Raw genomic sequence first — 22,963 nt, 5'->3', positions numbered from 1 at the left:
AAAACCGGGCCGCTTAAGCTATTTTAAGATCAACGTTTAAATCACTTGATATTACAAAAAGTAACTTTCGATACAAAAACAAATAATTGCAATATATAAAGATTCTTACAATAACAAACATATTTATTTCGGGCTATATTTTAAGACGTATATTAGGAGGTTTAAATTTGAACGTGAAATACCCGGATGTTAAAAGTTAAATTTCGGGACACGTATGACAAACTTATGACAAACGGACACGCTGGAAGTTATTACATTTAGCTACTCGTGGCCTAGATGGTGTGTTAGTGTTTGCCTGATGCAAGCTTTCACAAGATTTATCATGGGATATTATTCTAACTAAATAATATATCAAGGTCCAACGTTCTGTGTCAAGAGGCGATTATAATTATCAGTATAATATGCGAAGAGTAAGACGGTGTCAGGCGGTCACTAATCTAACCGTATTATAATATATTATATATCAAACCGTATCAAATTGACAAGATTATGCAAATATCAAATAATTAATCAAAATAATCAAATAAACAATTATCAACAATAATAAAAAATATTTTTGGAAAATCTGATCGTGCTTAAAAATAGTTTGTCTAAAAACAAGATGCCCAAAACATGTATCATATAAATTTTTTGATTTTAATTTTTAAAATTAAATAACCCCATTTTCCAAACTGTAAACCCCTTTTCACTCTTAATATTTTTAACTTGGGCTTGTCCATCCTTTCAATCTGGGGCAAAAACCTTTCTTTTCTATGGGAATTTATTTTTCAAAATAAAAAAAATATTTAAATGAATGACTAAAAATGCCCGACCTTCAATCAACGGGGCCCAGGGTGCCCACCCAAAAACCCCTTGGGTTTTATTCTGGGAGTTGCAACCCCGGGGGTAAGAGTTTTCTATTCTAGTAATATTCTTTTTTGCACTTAAACGTATAACTTCCCTTTACATGTAAGGGAAAAATCCCGCCCGCCTAGGGGAGATCCGAAACCCCAAAAAAGACAAGGATTTTTGAATGTTTATACTGTCACTTATCGGCAGCCAGCGCTTTGATACATTTTTTTTCCCAAACTTTCTTTAGGGGACATGTAAAATTCTTATTGCACATTGAACATTTGCACTATTGATATAACGGTCCACAAAACAAACTTCAATGTAAGATATATTGTTTATCGTTTTAATATATTTTAAGTTATTACAGTCATGTATAACTAATTTTGCAGATACCGTCTGATGTACACACTTAGTCATTTAAAACTAGGTACAGCCATAATAAGATCATTGTGTGACTGATTCGATCTTTTTATAGTCATTTTACATATCTCTGTATAAACAATGACTAAGAGATCACCCATTTTTAGTCATACCAAAAACGTCCTTAAAACAAAACAAATTCAAATAACCAATAACCTTGTACACTTTTTGCTTTATCATAATCTTATGTAAGTTATGTTGTAACCATAGCAACCTTACTAATTGATTGTTTCTATGCTGAATAAAACTGAACTTTGTTTTCAATTGTTTTCATTGATTTGCAAGTAAAAATCCGGTTGCATGATATGTCAAAGCAATTTAGTACTATATTTTGCACTCATCATAAAAGTTTTAAATTGAATAACTCTAGGCATGTTGTTTTATAGTCAATAGAATTTCCAATTATATTGTCAACAAAAATAGAACCATGCATTTCACATGGTTTAGGTTAAGTGGAATTTCTTGCTGAAATATATGTTTTAAAAAGCTTACATAAAAGAAAAACGGTTTATATGTTAATCATTTAAATAAACATTTTACCACCGTTAAAAGTTGATACGGATATATGTATATGTACAATATTAAGCTTAAAGAATGCGGTAATTGTCCGTACATGGCACGGTATCTATACTAGACTACTACCTATACTGTATAAGGGTATGTCCGTCATGTCTAAATAAGGACCTTAATCCACTCCTATGCTGGTATGTCAAGGACATTGCGCTTCCGGTGGTTAACAAAAAAAGAAGTTTAAATGAGTAAAACCTTTAAATATAAAACCAGTATGTTAAATCGGCACATGTGTAAGTAATGGGAATAATGTCCGGAATGTGAAATATTCCTACCTCAAAAACGAGGCAAGTTCTGACATATAGTTGACGGCTTGCAAAAGGAATGGGTTTTTACTTGATTAGTGCACACCTAACATTTTCTATACTAGAATATAGGACATATTCAACTATGATAGTTTAACATTAAAATGCAAGGTATTTTGCATATAATATAAGTCCTGAAAATAGGACGTAAAGGTTCAAAATGTATGATGGTTTTGATCTATCAATTAAATTGCATTTTATATTTGTAATCTTAATGTTATAAGCCGGGCAAAAGCAATATTTAGGACTATTAATGTTAAACTGTTATTTAAAGCAGGATTGTCCCAGAAACCGTCCTACAATTTATGCTGGACTTAATTTGTATTCATCTACTAACAACTTACAGTTACATCTTTTAACTTTGATAACCGAAATACAGGCGTACATCGAATAACTGAATGTAATAAAATTAAATGGGCGGGGATGGATATCACATAATCTGTACTGCATAATCAAAGCATGCTTCACCACAAACATCAATGCACCATCTGTCCCCTTCCTTTTTTAGAAGTGTGGGGGCAATTTAATACCTCAATTTCTCCGCCCTGTATGATAGAATAATTAAAGGTACATGCCTCCAGATGAGCTAAAATAAGTCAAGAAAATCAGCCTAAAGAAAATTCTACTAAATATTGTAGAAAAGTAAAAAAAAAATTACAATTCAAGTAAAAATCAACAACGTGCAATGTATGACTAATTTTGCAGTATTTAACACCATATTTCTACATCGTGACTAACGCAGTTTTATTTTGTAATTACATGGATTGAAAGTGCATTTTGCAATGTTAAAGTCCCCGTTTTTTGTTTGTTTTTTTTTGCGTTAAAATTTCACCAACGCAACGGCGGGTTCATTTCATCCGCTACCCCACACATTTTTCTGCGTGCATGAATGTGCCTTGGTGCACATCAATGCATGCAAAATAAATTTTCACAAGCCAATATTTTTTTACTAATTGACCGTTTAAAGGGAGGCTATTTATTCATTTATACGAGTATCTTATGTATCGGTAGTCTCTCTTGCTGCATGCTAAAAATAAAATCGTGGAAGTCTTCCTGGGATTTACTTTCCTTTGGTATACCAAATAAAACTATTTATTAGCAAAAAGGAAGTCGGAAAGATAATTTGATAAACAAAACAAAAAAAGAACTTGGAGACATTACAACAACGCAAAAGAACATAATGTGGACTTTTCTCACATAAATGATACAAATATGAAGTGCGGAAAATTATATTACGTCTTCGACTTCAAGTGTAGTTGCACAAAATTAATTCAAAGCCAAGACAGATTAAAAAAAAATATTTGTCAAACTAAAAAAAAAAATTTCTTTTTTTTAAATGAGAAAATATAGAATTTATTCCGCATAAAAGTAAATTTGAAATTACCATGCAGTTAAATGTGAAACTTAAAAAAACACACACACAAAGACCCCCTCCCCTCCCCAACTTCCCCCTGTCCTTTTTGATAGTTTGTTTTGGTACCTGGTTCAATGCGGCGGGCGCTGTTTTAAGCTTACTTTCTATGCTATGAATAGTTTTTTTAATTATAACAAACAATAGATTTAAAGTTAAAATAGCTGCATGTACATATTTAACATCACACTTATTGCGTAGATCGTTATACTAATGTTACATCACGGCTTTAAATGTAACTAAAGCCGTAGTTACATGTGCAAATTTAGAACTTGTCTTAATGTGGAATTGCGCGAAATACAGTTTTAAAAAAAGCAGATGTCAATGTTGCAAATACTTTTTGAATAACTACACAATGAACTAAACGGAACCAAATAACTCTATAACTTAAAAAAGTATTATAACACATTATGGATTGTTTCAACTTTCAAACCGGAGTTTCGTATTTGATGGCGCTTTAAATACCTATTTTTTTTTAAAAAAATGTTTTTAAAAAAGTCGCATAACTGGTCTACCAGATCACAATTAACGCACATTTATTTGTTATACAGCAAGTAAACAGAATTTGATTATGTAGTTTCAAGAAACGCTGTAAAAAAGGATATTACTGGAACGATTAAAGGGAGGCTATCGATTACTATTCACTGTCTTTTGACACAAAAGTAACTTCCCTTCTATGTATTCTGATATTACAAAAGTATCAGCTGGTTACTCATTGAAAATGATTCAGTAAAACATAGACTATGGTCTTCAGCGTACCCGTTTATACACTATGACATGACGTGAACAAGAATGCCGCATCAGATGAAAAACAAAGCGGCTTATAAAGTTTTGGAAGCCAGAACTAAGTATAACATTTATTAAAGTGAATACGAATCCCGCTAGGGTCTTTGGATTCTTTCACGTAAGAAAGCTTTCATGCTACCATGCTTACAAACAAAATGGTTCTACTCACCTGAGGTCTTCCTCCGCAAGTCAGGGTACTATATTAAAACACCAATACACAGCATGACTTTTGACACTTTAATCTTCTGTAACTGTTTTCTGCTCATGTGTGATATTTTATTTTTTAAAAAAACAGATCTGCATTAAAGTGAAAAGGAAGTTGCAGAAGTTTTATAATCATGTATTTAAATATTTTCTTTAAAATATATTATTTTCTAAATGTGTTAAAACTGACAAGGCAAATATGTCAAATCTATAATAGAAAAAAATTAACATTTCCCAGTTCAGAAACTAAATGATGCTGCAAATTTTAATGCATTTTTGTTATTTAGCCTGAGGCCCTCTTATCAGCTGGAGACCAGTGTAATGAAAACAGTCGCTCTCAGAAAAATACCAATACACAGCATGACTTGAGACTTTCCTCTTGTATAAAAGCATTCCCTTTATACATTAAATTTTTTATTATAGAAATCTTGAATAAAGTTATCAATTTTATTTCTTTCATGGAAAAATTTTAATTATTTATATCTTAAAAAAATATGCAAGCATTTCATGGTTGAAAAACATAATATCACAGTGTATATTGGATTGTTTTAAAATCAATGAATTAATATTCTCTTTCAATCTTGAACATGAGGAATTGCCTCTTAAGTTATATATTATTATGCAGAATGGGAAGAAATGTGAATAAATGGATAAATATAGAAAATTTCACTTAAGAGACAATACAATCTAATATGCATTTATGCCATTATGATTTTTTTGTATATTTGATTATGCAAAAATTATGGTCATTTATCTATATGACTAACTAGCCTGAGTGCCAACGCCTGATGAATCTCAGGTTTATGTCTAACATGCATTTTTAAAAAAAACCCGGGAATTTCAATGCATACTTATAATCTGCAAATTGACTGTACTTTGTTATTTACCCTGAGGCCCTCTTATCAGCAGGAGAGTGGTAAAATGAAAACAGTCCCTCTCAGAAAATACCAATACACAGCATGACTTGAGATTTTCCTCTTCAATAAAAGTATTCCCCTTATACATTAAATTTTTAATATTGAAATCATGTATAAAGTTATCAAATTTATTTATTTTATGGATAATATTTTAATTATTTATATCTTTAAAACATATGCAAGCATTACACAGTTGAAAACTAAATTATCACAGTATATTGATTGTTTTTAAAATCAATGTATTAATATTCTCTTTCAATATTGAACGTGAGGAATTGTCTCTAAGTTATATTTTATAGAAATAATATTTAGCATAAATATAAACCTTTCCTTGATTTGTTTGAGCTTATGAAAAAAAAAGTTTATGTTGTTACAAACTAAATTAATTGGGCCCGAATTATCACATTGATTTTCCCATTCGTACATTAGAAAAATTGAAATACATGGCCATTTAAAAAGCTTTAAAAACACTTATTTAATTATCCATTGCTGGGCATATTTAAATTTAACCTTATTAATTCTATAAATTTGATTTTAAGGGGTATTATTTTACACTTACAGTTAAATACTGGTTAATAAAAATATGATTACAATAATAAAATTTTTTTTTTTTTAGCTTTAACATGATATCACCTAAAATGTTAAAACTGCTGATTTTAAAATTTACTTATTTATATTCATGAATAGGCCATATATATTCCCAATTTTTTTTTCTTACAGCAACTTAACAATGGATGCCCCCTGTCACTTGATATGCAATTATCCAATAAACCATTTAGGTGTCACCTTCCCTGGCCAGCCTGGTCATATGGTCTAGTGCACTAGAAGTGCACACGGTGTGCACTTCTAGTTCAGCTCTAGTGCACTAGTAGTGCACAAGGCGGCGAAGTTTAGTGTGAACTCAACTTTATGTCATTATGACTGTATTGATTGTGGATATATTGTGCAGGAGGCAGTGACCTGCGATAGATTGCAGCATCTCTATAATTGATCTTACTAAAAAACTGTTCATGGAAACACTTTAGTGTGCTTTTGGTCATTTCTTTTTTTTTTTTTAACATACAATAACATAGTAATGATTTGAACACATTAAGGTTTCTTTTCCATGATATGTCAATAAAAAAGTTTAGTTTTTTCTTAAAACTTCTATCGTAGAGAGGTTAAGGTTGAAGACAGACGTCACCTTATTTTCGCGACGGTAAAAACAGTAAACTATGCATGTGTTGCTTGTTTGTTAATATTGATAGTTTTTATATAACATAAATAATAAAAGATATCAGCGTTAAACTTTTGTTGTTGTTTTTGTTGTTAATTTTTATTTCATTTCTTGATAAGTGTTTACATTTTAAAGCAAAATAAATAATAAACTAGAATTGTGTCCATAGGACACTGATGCCCCCACACGCCACTGTTCTGTCAATCTTATGACTCTAGGTCAAATATTTTTTAGACTACATGTGCCACAAGTTGAAAACTAAAAATCAACAAAGGGCCATAATTCTGTAAAATTTGGTTGCGGCAAAAATTCCTTCCTTTACTACTGTCTACACATTAAGGTTGTTCATCCCTGGAAGTTTAAGCAAAATCTGCCATCCGGTTAAAGAGGAGTTGCGTTCACAAAATTTCTACATAGTATATAGTGAAAAAATCAACAAAGGGCCATAATTCTGTTAAATTTGGTCGCAGCAAAAATTCCTTCCTTTACTGCCATCTACACATTAAGGTTGTTCATCCCTTGAAGTTTAAGCAAAATCTGCCATCCGGTTTAAGAGGAGTTGTGTTCACAAAATTTCTATATGGTATATAGTGAAAAAATCAACAAAGGGCCATAATTCTGTTAAATTTGGTCGCAGCAAAAATTCCTTCCTTTACTACCATCTACACATTAAGGAAGTTTAAGCAAAATCTGCCATCCGGTTTAAGAGAAGTTGCGTTCACAAAATTTCTACATAGTTATTATAGTGAAAAAATCAACAAAGGGCCATAATTCTGTTAAATTTGGTCGCAGCAAAAATTCCTTCCTTTACTACCATCTACACATTATGGTTGTTCATCCCTGTAAGTTAAAGCAAAATCTGCCATCCGGTTTAAGAGGAGTTGCGTTCACAAAATTTCTTCATAGTATATAGTGAAAAAATCAACAAAGGGCCATAATTCTGTTAAATTTGGTCAGAGCGAAAATTCCTTCCTTTACTACCATCTACACATTAAGGTTGTTCATCCCTGTAAGTTTAAGCAAAATCTGCCATCCGGTTTAAGAGGAGTTGCGTTCACAAGATTTCGGGACGTACGGACGGACAGACGTACGGACGGACATACGGATGGACGGACGGACGGACGGAAGGACGGACAAGTGCAACGCTATATGCTCCCACTTTGTGGGGGCATAAAAAATGGGGCCGGGTTGACCAGAATTAACATTGGTTTGGGGCCGGGTTGACCAATTTGGGGCCGGGCTGACTTGCGGCCGGGTTGACTTGGGGCCGGGTTGACTTGTACCGTTTCCAGCTATTCCACAATATGCTGGAATTCAATGGATTGCAGTATCGCATCTTATGCTGAGATATTGTAATGCTATAGCAAACTGCGTTGCTTTGTTGTTAACAAAGTCTTCGTATCGATGACTTTAGAAATACCGACGTTACACGTAAAATCTTCAGTCTAGTCTTCAAGTGGTACGTTACGATGTTGATTTCGGCACGGACTTTTTTAATTACAAGGATCGGAAGCTATCGTTTAGCTAAAAATCAACTTTTCATTACCGAAATCAAGTTTTCATTACCGAAATCAACTCACGAGTGCTTCAGTTCCTGCTCTATCGTTATTGCAGTGTTGATCTGTGGCAGCAGAACGTGTTTCTTTCTTGCAACACAAGGATTTGATAAGGACACCTGCTGATACTAATCGTGAACAAATAATATTGGTATTAAAAGTAAAATAGTTGTACTCATAATTCATTTAAACTAACACTGTCATCTTACAATAACATCATTAATTTTGTTGAGTAAAGAAATGTCGCGTGCGCGAGTGAGTACATGTACAATGTAGCTACCTGTAAATGTATCATTCTACCATTGTATTCTAAGTTAATTTTGGCTGTACATACATGTATATTTTCTGGTACTCTTTTTCGGTATATTTATTATCATAGTGAACTATGAATATCTATGTTTGACTTGAAGCTTTTACAGTACTTCATATGGCACTAGAAATCTTGTTGATCACCATGTCTTGGTAAAACAGCAAAAGTTCTGATATCCTTTATATACAATGTACATGTAAATGTGCATGTACTCTGTGAACTAAATAATTTTAATAACTTTTTTATAAATTTCTCAACTGGTTTAAAATATTGAAATAGAAATTCATAGATTCATCTTTGGTTTTAAATCATCTCTGCTAATTCCTTGCCGCAATGCATCACTGATGCAGAATTTTGTACTTGTTTTATTCTTTTAGTCACGTGTCAAAAGCAGTCCGAAGTAAGCCAAATAGCCTATGTTAAGCCCATTCGAATATTATTAGTTTCAGTTGTTAATCAAGTGAGGTAGAAATATGCATTCGATCTATTCTGTAAGGTGATACTTACCATTGGAAAAGATATTACATAAGATACAAACATGAAGTTACATTTTATTTGTCTTATGTGTTATTTTATGACAAGGTATACATTTCTAAAACAAGCACCATCCCAAGACTTTTCTTTATTTCTTAGGCAAACACATTGGAGAAAGAATATTGCAGTAAAAAGCCCCTACAATACAATTCAACCTCAGTAACAGTCTGTGTTGTTTTGTCCAAACATGAATAACATCTGTGCATTTAAAAACAATTAATATGATTTATAACAAAATTATGACAACTTAGGCAAAATTCAATAACTTGACCTTGACGATCATGGTCATTCAAAGAACAATATCACATTTGAATTATCATTAATTCTTTTTTTTTCAAAACTGTTCTTTTGTTCAAAAATAAATCATCTAAAGATAAATAGGTATGGCATTTAAAGCAAAATACAATAACTTAACCTTGATGGTTAATGTCATTTTTTTAATTTTTCAAACCGCCAGTTCTGTCAAAAAATCTTTTGTTCAAGAATAATTCAAAATCGTAAATAATAACTAACTTGAGATAATTATTACATTTATTTAACAATTTGACCTTAAATGTCAATATCATTTACAGGTCACTGTTTAAATTATTCAACATGTTGTTATTGTCCAAGTATAAACCAAATCTGTAAATAAATAATAGGAGATATTACAATTTAAAATTAAACTCTTAGACGCTTAGACGATGGTACACTTTTCCTGCATCCTGCATCTAGTACTGTCAAAAACATTACCTAACATAGATTCTCTAAGAACTTTCTGGTCTGACAAAATTCCATGGCTTGTCAGAATTGAATGTCTGAAACTTTTTTAAAACTTTAAAGAAAAATTCTAAACTCCATTATACTGAGATACTGGTTTTGATTTAAAGTTTGTGAAAACAAAAGTTGTTTTTATTAGTTTTCAATTTTGCTTGTCAATAAGGAAATAAATGTGTAAAAAAAAAAGATTGTAAAAATTGTTGTTTTAATGACATTGTTGTTGTTGTTGTTGTTATGAATTGTTTGTCATAATACATTACATTTCATACCTTGTGATTGCAACATATGTAAACTTGACAAGAAGTCCTCAATTTATTTTTTTATTAAACAATAAATCACCAATCACATGAGACTACTGCATTAAAGAAGTTTTCGGGAGTTTTCATGCTGACACATATGTAAAATTAAAACTGTTCGATAGCATTTCTATAAACTTGGCATGTTGTTTAGAATAAGGTTACAGAAAACATATTTAAGCGAAATTAATTTAGGGGGTCACCATTCTATTTTTTAGTTATCTGTCCTTGAACTTGACTCTTTGCTTAATCCAAGGTCAGATTAATATTCACAATAAAGGTAAACAATAACTTACTTTTTCTTATTTTCATGTAACTTATTTCCATTTGAGTCATTGTGCAAAATTCAAGAATGAGTAACAAGGAGCGCTGCAATGTGACGAAACCAAGTTTTCAACAACCAAGTATTGATGTGTCAGGAATCAATAGGTCAAAGTGTACTGAAGTTTTAAATAGTAGCTGAAAATTTTATTGTAAGCATGTGACCTTGACCTTGCTCCCAGATATCTAAGTAGTAATCCCTAGCTGCATCTTAAATATAAACTAACCACACAACAAGTTTTGTGTCATTAGGTCAAAGCACTTAAGTTATAACCTGAAAACTGCATTTCCTTTTTTTAAGCGCAGTGACCTTGACTTTGTTCACAGAAACCTGGAGAGTAATCCCAAGTTGTGTCTTGATATAAGCTACCCACATACTATGTTTGGTGTCAATAGGTCAAAGCAAACTGAAATTATTAATCGGAAATTTAATTTCTAATTTTAGCAACAGTGACCTTGACCATGATTAAAGACACCTCGATAGTAATCAAAAGCTACCTCATATAAGCTACCAATACACCAAGTTAAACACGAATAGGCCAAAGCAAAAGTAAATGAGCAGAAAATGAATTTCTATTTTAGCAAGTGACCTTGACCTTGATCACAGACACCTGGGTAGCAATCCCATGCTGCCTCTTGATATAATCTACCCAGATACCAAGTTTGGTGTCAATAGGCCAAAAGTTGACGCCCACCTACCCACTACCTGTCTACTGACTTTAGCATTACAATAACTGATTTTAGTTGAAAACCTGGTTAAAAAGCAGCATTTTCCTTCTTCTCTAAACCTTTGCCATTTTTTTTTTAATTTAAGTCCCTGTATTCAAAATGTAACAGAAATAATTTATGGAATTGCATATATTATCAAGCACTGTGATCAACAATTAAAAGCAAAACATTATCCGGAAGTAAAAACAAGATTTTGTAGAGGTATGTATAAGTAATATCTTCCTTTTAAAAGACCTTGAATAAGTACATTTTTTTTATTCGCTTTAGATATTTCTGTGATCATAAACTAACATCGTGCCAATATTGATGAAATTCTATTGAAGAGTTTTAATTCTGCCTATATGTCTTTATTATAACTCCCTAAAACGTGCTTAAGTAACCAGTACCTAGTTTGCAGCCATTGGATAATTCCTTATACAATGGTTTATTAAACCAGGAAGGATTTCAGCATTAAAAACAAAAACAAAATTTGTCATTGATTTTAATGCTGTGCTGCTTGCCACAGGTGTCTGACACCTTTACAGACTTAAATCACTATAGATCAAATATATTATCATTTACGTCAGAATAAAATGACGGGAAAAAATTACAAAACATAATAAATTATCAGCAATATTGCATTTCCTGTATCTTAAATTACTCTGGAATCAAACAATTGGCATTACATAAAATAAATAAAATTATTACAAAAACTCCAAAGATATTGTTGAAAATGTCAAAGGCTCCCCAAAAAAACACCTGAGACAAGGAAACAAGTTGCATATAAGGAAAAAACAGTTTTTTGGTTCTTAAATTTTACAGAATATAAAATGTTGAAAATACGCGGGGGGAAAAACTAACATATTTATGATTGATCACTAGTTTTGACATGTTGGCTTCCTACAGAAATAATGTAATATGACCAGAGTGATATTGAGGCAGGGCAGTATCAAACCAATGGCAAATACTTACTATATAGGATATCAAAATATTATTTCAGTTGAAAAAGGTCTTTTGAAAATGTTAATGTGTCTGAAGAAAAAGTTTAAAATTTCATTATTATGCAACTTGGTATTGGTGGTTGCCATATCATTTTGTTGAAATCCAGCAAAAAGTTGCTGATTAAATGCCCCAGACTGTTCTATGTAACCAATAGAATGTTTCCTGCAGCATGGAATTTTTAATTTTTAAGGATAACAGACTCTTTTTGGTATTTATTGTAATCAGGTTTTATCACTATTTCCTTTCTAGAAATCATAAGACATGCACAGTTTATTTTAAATGCATGTCCTAGAAATAGCCTCCCCTTTTTACAGAACCAAGAATGGAACATCTGTTCCAGTAAATAAAGCAAATGCCCATGTGGTGTAAAAAATATGAAAAATGCCTTATAACAATTCGACTGTAATACATATAGATTTTTGTTTGGCTGAAGTTTCTTATTTGCAATAAATTACCCATATCAGTAATTTACAATTTTTGTCATTTACATTTTTAGTTTGTTTCTGAAACATCTTAACCACTAAGCCACCACTCTACTTTTATGCTTAAGTAAGTGTGTGAAGTTTCAACTCATTCTTTTGTTGTTTGTACCAACTTGTACGCAAAATAATAACCAAAGTGTGTGTGACACAGACACCAACACCTGGGTGAGGCAATAACCCTCCCTATTCTTTGATTAATCTAGCTTAAAAGTAACATTTTTAAAGCAAACTTCTACGATCAAATAGAAGATAACTTTTGAAAAAAGATGCTAGAGTTATTACTCTAAATTGTTATACATAATGATAGATGTGAGTGATGACATGGAACAATTATCTTCATAGGGAAAATGTGGGTTGTGTTAGAATTGTGCATTGGTCAGCAAAATCAAATATTTGAACATCATTACAATCATAGTTAACACAGACTCAACGTGCAACAAGCAACTTTGTAAACCAAGGGATCTTCTGACCAACTGACTTACTGATGATCACCATTTGCAAAACATTATACCCCATTTTCTCCCTGGAAGGCAAAACTTTGTAATGCATTAAAGGATGAAGTCACTTTAGTACATAAACTCAGGTCTACTTATTAAACAAAATCTGTACATGTTTAGTTTAATGAATGATAGTAACAGGCTATTCCTGGACGGACGGACAACCCGACGACTATATGCTCCCCCGAAATTTTTCGGGGAGCATAAAAAGCTCTCCAGAGAAAAAGGGTTATAATGTATTGCAAATGTTGATCATCAGTAAGTCAATCGATCAGTAGATCCCTTCATGTATAACAAAGTTTAGGGCCAAAAATTAACGGTAGCACAATAAAAACAACAGTCTAAAAGGACAGCTATATCCCCTTTCAACAATGGACATGAATGTGTTGGGTTTTTTTTTTAACCTTTGACCAACCTTGACCTCCATGCATGAAATCAGGCTTGTAAGCTTATAGTGTCACGGCTGTTATTATTGAGTCTAAAATTGAATATTATGGATCAGAACATTTGACCTCTAAATAAGCCCTTGACCTCAGGGTAGAAACATGAATGATGAGCTCTGAACACTGTGTCATGATGGTGATAATTTGAGCCAAGTAATTTCTAAACCTTCCCAATAGTCAATAAGTTATTAAGCAGACACATAATTTGGACTTTTAAAACACTTGACTTCTCAGTTTGTACTTTACCTTGGGGGAAGTGGCCAAGTAATTGTGCTCTCTATATGTGACTTTGACCTTGAACATAATAACCTGGCTGTGGCCCTATCACACTGGGGTGGTCATTTGTTCAAAGTTATTACAAATCTCCCAACTAGTCACTTAATTGCTGTGAGCTTAATTATGAACATTTTAATAGACCTGTAAGTTTCACCTTGACATAGGGAGTAGCAATCAGTATGTTGCACTTTACACATTGCATCAAATGGCTATCATTTGTGAGAATTTATTAAAAAAATTTTAGCAGTTTAAGTCATGGAGCAGGATGTGATGTAGACACTTTATATCTGACCTTTTGGTCTGACCTTGCACCTGAGGGTTGAAACCTTTGATGTTGTTTTCTGCACATTATCTCATCATGGCGACTATCTTAGCCAAGTTATTTTCTCTCTTTTCAGAAGACAAGAAAATGTGGACAAACAGATGAACAGATCGACAACTGAGGCTTATCGAGTCATCATATTCTGAACTATGCAGCTTAAACACATGTAGCTTTTGTGGATTACAGATGAAAAACAAACAGCCATTGACCATTTAAGCTTGCATTCATTTGATAAGGTGTGTTTTACAGAGTTAAATCACAAAACTTAAGGAAACAATTTTCTATTAGGATATGATACTCTTTTTCTATAGTCATTGCTTTTTGAATAATTTCAAACTTTTGACTTCAGGATAATCTAAGCTCCTTTTGAGATTTGTAGGTGTATAAAGTTTATTTGGATCAAAACGCTTATTTTTGGTGTAATTTATGCAGAATGGAAAAGATACTTCAGTTTTGTATTGCTGAAGTTTCTCTCACCAACCAATCGGTGAAAATTTGCTCGGTAACTTTTAAAATCATCAATTACTCCGCTGCAAAACAACTTGTAATTCAAAACTAACCAGAGAAATATTACGGTCCTCATGTGAACATCACCTTTATCAAACAGATCCATTCCTACAGATGCTAGAAGAACGTCATTCTCACAGTCGTACATAAACACAACTAACTTTTCACTACTAACTCCTATGCCAGGTATCAAATAATTCTGTAAATGTCCGAAATTCTGTTTACGTTGTAAAAATGAAAAAACAATTGTTTCTGCCATACTCTGAGCCCATGAATTATCCTTATGATTATCGAACGAATTTGCCGAGGACACAGAAACATTATCGTCGTCGTCAAATGACTCTACAATAAATACAGGTACTCCTAATGCAGGATGTCCCGACTCATCTTTATCCATGATAAGTATATCCAACTTTCCATGCCATCCATTTTGTAAACCTGAAAAAAAAGACCAAAGAATCTTAATAAGCTATATATACATTCATTTATAATTTTACAAATCAAAATTCAATGGAAACAAATTTGACCATTTTTTCCATTAGTTATTGGTGTCACATGACCAATTATACATTTGCATTTTGGCCTTAAAATCATGCTAATACGCAGCCTGTTGAACATAGCAACAACAACAGTCAAAATGTCCCACAACATTGGATGTCATCATAGAAATATAATGAAATAACATCTGTGTATGTGTCAAAAGAAATACATATGAGCAGTTTTTATAACTGAAAGTAACTTCATAAAGGGGAGTAATTTAAAATTTAAGGAGTTTTGGTTCTTTTGCTGTGCACTTCCTCTTAATGTTATCTTTTTATATTTTAACTTTCACTGGAATTTTTCTCAAACTTGCAGAGTTTTTCTCTGGACAAGGAAAAAATATTGACCATGTAAAGCTTTGTCATCCTAAATTTGACCTTGACTTGGTGGTAGAGGTCTGGGTGCTGTGCATGACACACTATTTTCAAATGATGAAAACCTGTATTTGTGCAAACTCATTTCAAAATCCTTTGATGAATGGAGAAGTTATGGACTGGACACAGCCCTATAACAAAGTCTTCGACTTTTAAGTATGACCTTTGAGGTAGGGATCTGGGTAATTTGCATGGCATGCCTTCTTATTATGGTGATCATTTCTGCCAATTTATATAAAAATCCCTCAATGGATAAAAACTATAAGTTTAGACGGAGCCAAAAAAAAAATTTGAGAGGAAAAAAAACAACTTGTCACTTAAATCTACAAACATTGTTCTGATACAGGGAAGTGATTCTACATGTAAGTCTGAATTTAATTGGGATTCTCTATAAACAGGACTTAAAATGACAGAAAAATCAACTTTATTGAGAATAATTTTTTTCAACAAATGTATTAAAGAATAAATACATAGATCTACCAGAGATGGATCAAAAATAGATAACTGACCCCCCTGGCTATTACTGGTAGCATGTCTATTATCACTTTCAACCCCCTTTTGCTCTGTGTTAATTATTTTTAAATTTACTATGATCAAAATTTTGGCAGCCTGCCAGAAATGCATTAATGCTGAATTTGTATATTTCTTATGTCATGCAAGTACATGTCTTTTGTAAACATACATGTCATCAGTAATGATTTTTGTAAGTAACCAATTTGCCAAAAAGGTTTACCTAACCAGATGAGACAAGTTACTCAAGATCATTGTTAACAATGTTAGTTTCTGCTTAACTATTGAGTTGAATGGTTTGACCCCATTTTGTATCGATAGCTCTAATAAAATTTTGTAGAAATCCAGTAAGAAGTTGCTGAACCAAATGTTACTCTTGTTACATACTGCTTTATCAATCAGAGGCCATAACTCTTGAGTTTAGTGCTCCTATCGAGACATGCAAATGATAATTATGTACATGATCTGTTTTTTTTAATTTAATGTTCCTACAAAATTTCATTGAAATCTAGTCAGTAGCTCCAGAGAAATAGTGCAGAAATGAAATTCAGATGGATGGATGAATGGATGGGCAGATGGACAATGCCATAACAATATATTTGTCCCTTTTCCTTTTGCAAGGTACAATAGACTTGGTCAGGGTCATGTTGAAAGACACATGTTTTTTCTTGATTTTATCTGGTAACCTAGATGAACTATTTACAAACTTATCCAAGATACATGTATCATTAATATAAACATTCTAACAAAATTCAATGAATTTCAGTTAAAAAAATGTGACCCCTAGACTTTTAACAAGGTTTTCCTCACCTTTATTATGTTTTAGATCTGGTGCAACACTATGTCTCATAAGAGCCAATAGTTCTATCAAGTAATTCTAAAATCCCCATATACATGTGTCATAGGGTGAGAAAAAATGCAATCTGTCTGAGACTCCAACCCAGAACCCTCATAATACCATATCAATTGTGCTATTCAACTGCTTATACGCATTGACTTACCAAAGGAAGTATCTCCACAATGGCCAGACAAAGGGTGTTCAACGTCACAACATTTTACAAGCCTTGCTTCTGGGTATCTACCAATTAAATAAGTTATCTCGTCAAAAAGAGGTCTCAATAAATGCTCTGCATATCGCCTTGCTATGACAGCTGCACTCTCATTCTCTGCTCTTCTTAACAGTGCAGGATGCTCTATATAAAATAGCCAAATAAATTAGCATGCTTCAATGAAAATAGCCAAATTCTTCATTTCGTGAGATAACAGACAATAACTATTAACTAAAATAGTCAGACATGTACTTTATAACAAGAGCCATCAATAGGACAGGGTGCTCAACTATTCACAGTGCTTGATAGTAAAATAAGAGCATGAATAATGTAGGAATCAACAATCATTAAGTTTTCTTTCAAACAAAAGGGCCATGATGGCTCTTGATCACTCATCTGAGGTGCATGCTAGAAAAGGGTAAAGCCAATAATTATGTCACAATCAGGATTTGTTTTTTTTTTCTCCAGGCAACAAAATTTTTAGAATATTGGTAGATGTCTGCTTTGAAATGCTTCATGGCAAATGCGTAAGCTCATGGCATTGTAATTACACACAAAATAACTTCATTAATTGATTGTTTCACTATTTAAGTCTATATAAACTACATTTGTAAGTGACTCCACCCCCTCCAGGATGGGCAAGTTTTGACCCAAAAGGCATGGTTTATACAACTTATGTAAAGAACCACTAGGTTACTTTTCATGCATAATATCTGAGCTTTAAGCATTGAACTTTTAGAGAAGTCTATGTTAAGTAAGTGACCAGCAACGTACTTAAGGCCATTTCTGATCCGAGGGGCAGGACTTGTACATTGTATAAACTTTTAATGGTACACTACTCATTAGGCAATCCTTCATGTAAAATATCTAAGCTATTAGCATTGCAGTTTCATAAAAGAAGACCTAAATGTATTTTCCTGTAGAAGTCTATACATGTGTACAAACTAAGTGATACATGTGACTGGGTCAATCTTGGTGACCGCTGGAGCATGCAAAGTATTTAAAGTGAATTATACAATATGTTTGATATAATCTATTTTTGTATATTTGTAAATTTATGATGCTTCAAATAAATATAATCATATAGAGTTTATTACTTCAAATTTGTTCTTTAGTAAATAAAATGCATCTAGTTATATAATTTTTAACAGATTGGAGACGTATGACAGAATTTTAGACTTTAAGGGAGAACCCATTCTCCTACTGGGCCATTAGCTCAGTTTTACATACTTTATTACATGTAAAATGTATTAAGGCAAGATGTACTTGTATGTGCATTAAAACGTGACATAATCATGATAATGTGTGTCTGAAATAATAAAATCTTCACATTATATATCTGTCTTTATTGATAATGAGTATCAATACGTATTGTATAATTCATTATATTCCATTCTAGTATGTCAAATCACTTAAATATTTTCTACAATCAAGTTAGTTTGTCAACAATTTAGAATCATGAAACAAACGTATAAAATATGTGACCCCTGTTTAATTAAGTTCTGATTTCAGAATTTTCAATTTCTTTGCAAATCCTATATGATATCATATTTGACCTTGACCTTCAATATCAAATTATTTAAGTTTTCTTAAATTGTTATAACTTTGTTATCTATTTATGAAGCTGATACATTCTTCGGCAAAATAGTACTGATGACACATTTAATCAAATGTAACATTGACCTTTACTGTTACCTTGATCGTCAACGACAAATATGAAAATGAATTTTATTTGTTACAAAAAAATGTTGTTTTTAAAAATACTCTTTACTACAATAGGTTTCCTCTTATGTTTCTGACTTCAGACATAAATAAAAAGTGTAAGGTGACCCTCGTAAGGTTAATATAAGCAATTTAAAATAGTGAATAGTTCCGTAAAGACCAATGTCAAATATAAAAACTTAATATCCTCTTTTCCTTGAATTCAACGTTGTTGAAAAACAAACAGGTTACTTAAAATGATACAATAAATGACTGAATGAATTCAAATGTTAGCATTTTTTAAATAATGTTAAATTATTGGATTGTATTTATAGGCAGTAATGGCGACTTATTCCTTCCGGTACCTCAGCTGGATAACTTTCTCACAAGAAATGGTGCATTGTCCTCGGCGTGATTCGAACTTACAGGTGGGTGTAACAGTCAGCGACCGTAACCACTCTAACACTCCTGATTTTTTCCGATTATTTAAAGCGTTAAGATTCAATGAAATTCAATGATAAAGATGTTTACTTTTGGTGGGGGAGAGAGAAGGGAATCGTTCAACTAAGATTAAATACGCGCATTATTCATCTGATGATATAGTTCTAATATAAGTGATACATGTGACTGGGTCAATCTTGGTGACCGCTGGAGCATGCAAAGTATTTAAGCTCTCAGCATTTCAATTTCTGGAATGATGTTTACTTTACAAGTCTAGGTAAAATAAGTGACCCCCAAGTGCTGGGTCATTTTTTCATTTTTAAAGTCTACATGTATTTTTAGCTCTTGAGCCTTGTGACCAACTGATGCATCAGACTACATGTACATGTAGAACAGACTGACTATTAAACTGGAACTATTTATATAACTTTTGTAAAGAAGTTTGAACCACATATCTATCATTCCTGTTAAGTTTGGTCAAAAATTAATTCATCAAGTGGTTTAGCAGGAGACGTTTGAAACAATTGTGGATAACGAACGACAGACAACTTTCAAAGCACACAATGCCCTCATAAAAGCCCACCTCTGTGCTCAGGTGTGCTAAAAACAATCATTTTTAATGATCTAAATATCTGTATACAACAGTTCCACACAAAAAAGTATGTAATTCCCCAGTTTAAACAGAAAGTATCTCTATTTTATTTCATTATGACAGATGCCATAGAGATCTGCTCTACGACTGATTTGAATTTATAGATTTCCATCATAAACAATTTAATTTATGAAGAAGTTAAGTGGCAGCTTCTGTAACTTTCAAAATTGTCGAACACATTAAGTTATTTCACCTTTATCTGTAAATAATCGTGTAAAAAATAATATCACGTAATCCGTACAGTACCGGATAACGGCTTATAGCCATGGCATGGATTTTTAAAAGGCCAATTTACCTCTTGAAAGAAATTGTAGTAAACAATACAGCGATCTTTGAAAATGTTCATCAGCTGGTACTTCTGTCTGATCTAAAGAAAAATTCCTGAGTACAGTGCAACCAAACGAAAAGAAACAACCAATCGGACACAAATACTCTTCTTCATCGTCCATTTGCATTTCCTCAACGATGCATGTTGCTCTGCTAAAAAGTAAAATCAACGTCGTTGCCAGCATCGGCGGATGTTACCTTCAAACAGTTAAAGTACATAAATTTGCTACCATTTTCAAAATCTAAAATAGCTCCCCTCATTTTCTCAGTGTAAGAAATTAGGATTTGAATCGACTAGGCTGGTCGGGCTACCAGATTGGAATATTCACTAGCCCAATAGACATTTCTGTAGCACGATTCATTTGTTCAAATCAGTTTTTTATATTGCCTCTGAAAATGCAATAGCCTGGTCGGGCTTGTTACTGTGAAAAGTTGGTAGCCCGAGGAGAAATTTAGTAGTCTGGGGCTATAGGACTACTGCTAATTTCTAACACTGTTTTCTTTTTCATAATGTTATCTGTGTTTTCGATAAAAGCCTGGAAATAATCCATTCTCTCCATTGCACCCAAACAATATCCCTCAATTTGAACCTACTAAACGACTTTCTCCGGTATCCGGTCTCCAAAGACCCGCCAAGAAGAGACCATAATTGTATGCATGCGTGTCTAGATCTATTTTAAATATTAAGCAGATCAATTTTCAGTGGATAAATGGTAACTTTGAAATATTGAAATAATTATGTCGTGGGCACGATATAAGTTATGTCGTGGCCACGTATTAGTAAGTTGTGGGAACGATATACATTTGTAATTAAGTCGTGCGCACGAGACAATATATATGTCGTGAGTCGTGCACACGAGATACAGTTGAGTTCATTAATATTCTCTTTCAATCTTTGTAATTAAGTCTTACTATTTATGTTAAAATGCAAATTTATGTAAAAATGCATATGAATTTAGAAACCGAAACACGGATTTATATACTAGCCAAAGATTATATCTCACTTTCGTATATAATTATCAATGATACTGCACATAAATAAATATATGATACTTAAATGTCACGTAATCATGTCTTAACAAGTTGCATAATTCAATTTTAACTAAAAAACTCAATAAATCACAAACGGTATTCGCTTTAACTCAGTCATTTGTAATTTTGAAAGTCACATTTTACACTATTTCTGTCAATACCCAGCTTGACACTCTTCCGACTTTGTAATAATATATTTAATTAATGCGACACACTCCGATGGATAAGTTTATACATGATGTTTAAGTTTTTATCATAAAAACAGGATTTATTTTCATCGAGTGGTGTGAAAATAAATATTTCATGAGCTGCGATGAAAAGCTTTTATAGTACATTTTTAAAAAGGGGCTCATATCTCACTTTTTTTAAAAAAAAATTGCGGTTTTTATCGTCTTTTTTCGTCAAGGAAATTTGCTTAAATTGCCACAACTTTGTTATTTACTTACAGATCTGATTCATACTCGGACAAAACCGACATGTTGAATTATTTTTATGATCTTGACATTCAATATTGATCTTGACCGTCAAAGTCACACTGTCAAATAATTGAAATTTGCTTAAATTAACATTACTTTGTTATTTATTTACAATTTTGATTCATGCTTGGACAAAATAACACATATGACTTAAGTTAACAGACATATATTTCGATATAACTTTAACCATATTTGACCTTGACCTTAAATATCAAATTATTTAAGTTTTCTTAAATTGTTATAACTTTGTTATCTATTTATGAAGCTGATACATTCTTCGGCAAAATAGTACTGATGACACAACAGAAATGATGATTTAATCAAATGTAACATTGACCTTTACTGTTACCTTGATCGTCAATGACAAATATTGATAATATATAAGAAGGATGCACAAGGACCCAGCACAGTGTTGGGATAGTGTAAAAAAGTAATTCTAGAAAAAAATATATACTGTATAGTGTATATCATAAGGCCCGGCACAGTATTGGGATAGTGTAAAAAGTAATTCTAGAAAAAAATATATAGTTTATATGTAATATATAGACAAGGGGTTGACAGGTCGACATGGTTTAAAATTGTGTTTTTACACGTAGAAAATCGAGTGGGGGACAGGTTACGCGATCGTGTCCGACCTAGCAAAAATACGATAATCTATCCGAAATATGGGTTTGTTGTTCAAAAACGGTATAAGTAGGGACAATTATGTTATTGTCAATGTCTAGTGATGTCATTTAGGTGCAATTTGATATGATTTACGTAAAAATGACTGCAATTTTGACTTATAGATCTACTGGACTAGTGACATTCGGCCGATTTGGCGAGTTCAACCCCTTTGTCTATATATTATATACAGTATATATTTTTTCTAGAATTACTTTTTGAACACTGTGCTGGGTCCCTGTGTTAGGATGTAGCTCTTGTTTAATAAGCAATTTGAAATTAGTGAATAGTTCCGTAAAGACCAATGTCAAATATAAAAACGCATTATCCTCTTTTCCTTGAATTCAACGTTGTTGAAAAACAAACAGGTTACTTAAAATGATACAATAAATGACTGAAATGAATTCAAATGTTAGCATTTTTTAAATAATGTTAAATTATTGGATTGTATTTAAGGGCAGTAATGGCGGCTTACTCCTTCCGGTACCTCAGCTGGAAAACTTTTTCACATGAAATGGTGCATAG

The 22,963-nt window shown here is 32.3% G+C and overlaps 1 protein-coding gene across 1 annotated transcript; it reads right to left on the bottom strand.

Moving 5' to 3' along the window:
• Positions 1-13,844: 13,844 nt before the first annotated feature.
• LOC132752644 (uncharacterized) lies at positions 13,845-20,395 on the bottom strand. The gene is made up of 3 exons (XM_060742994.1): positions 20,236-20,395; positions 17,099-17,290; positions 13,845-15,111 (listed from the first exon to the last, which is right to left on the bottom strand). The coding sequence occupies exons 1-3, from the start codon at positions 20,393-20,395 to the stop codon at positions 14,591-14,593; spliced, it is 873 nt and encodes a 290-aa protein (XP_060598977.1). The 3' UTR covers positions 13,845-14,590.
• Between the last annotated feature and the right edge of the window lie 2,568 nt (positions 20,396-22,963).

This window comes from Ruditapes philippinarum, unplaced genomic scaffold (genome assembly GCF_026571515.1).
Source record: "Ruditapes philippinarum isolate M1 unplaced genomic scaffold, ASM2657151v2 ctg1200_1_1_1_1, whole genome shotgun sequence".
Lineage (NCBI taxonomy): Eukaryota > Metazoa > Mollusca > Bivalvia > Venerida > Veneridae > Ruditapes > Ruditapes philippinarum.
The sequence above is the reverse complement of the archived record's forward strand: the minus strand, read 5'-3'. Positions and strand labels throughout refer to the sequence as shown.

What these genes read in the sequence shown, in the direction of transcription:
- LOC132752644 (XM_060742994.1), bottom strand. Translation starts at nt 20,395, where the DNA reads ATGCAAATGGACGATGAAGAAGAGTATTTGTGTCCGATTGGTTGTTTC. An exon ending in ACTACAATTTCTTTCAAGAG is followed by an intron (nt 17,291 to 20,235) that starts GTAAATTGGCCT and finishes TATTTTATATAG; the next exon opens with AGCATCCTGCACTGTTAAGA. An exon ending in TTGTGGAGATACTTCCTTTG is followed by an intron (nt 15,112 to 17,098) that starts GTAAGTCAATGC and finishes CTTTTTTTTCAG; the next exon opens with GTTTACAAAATGGATGGCAT.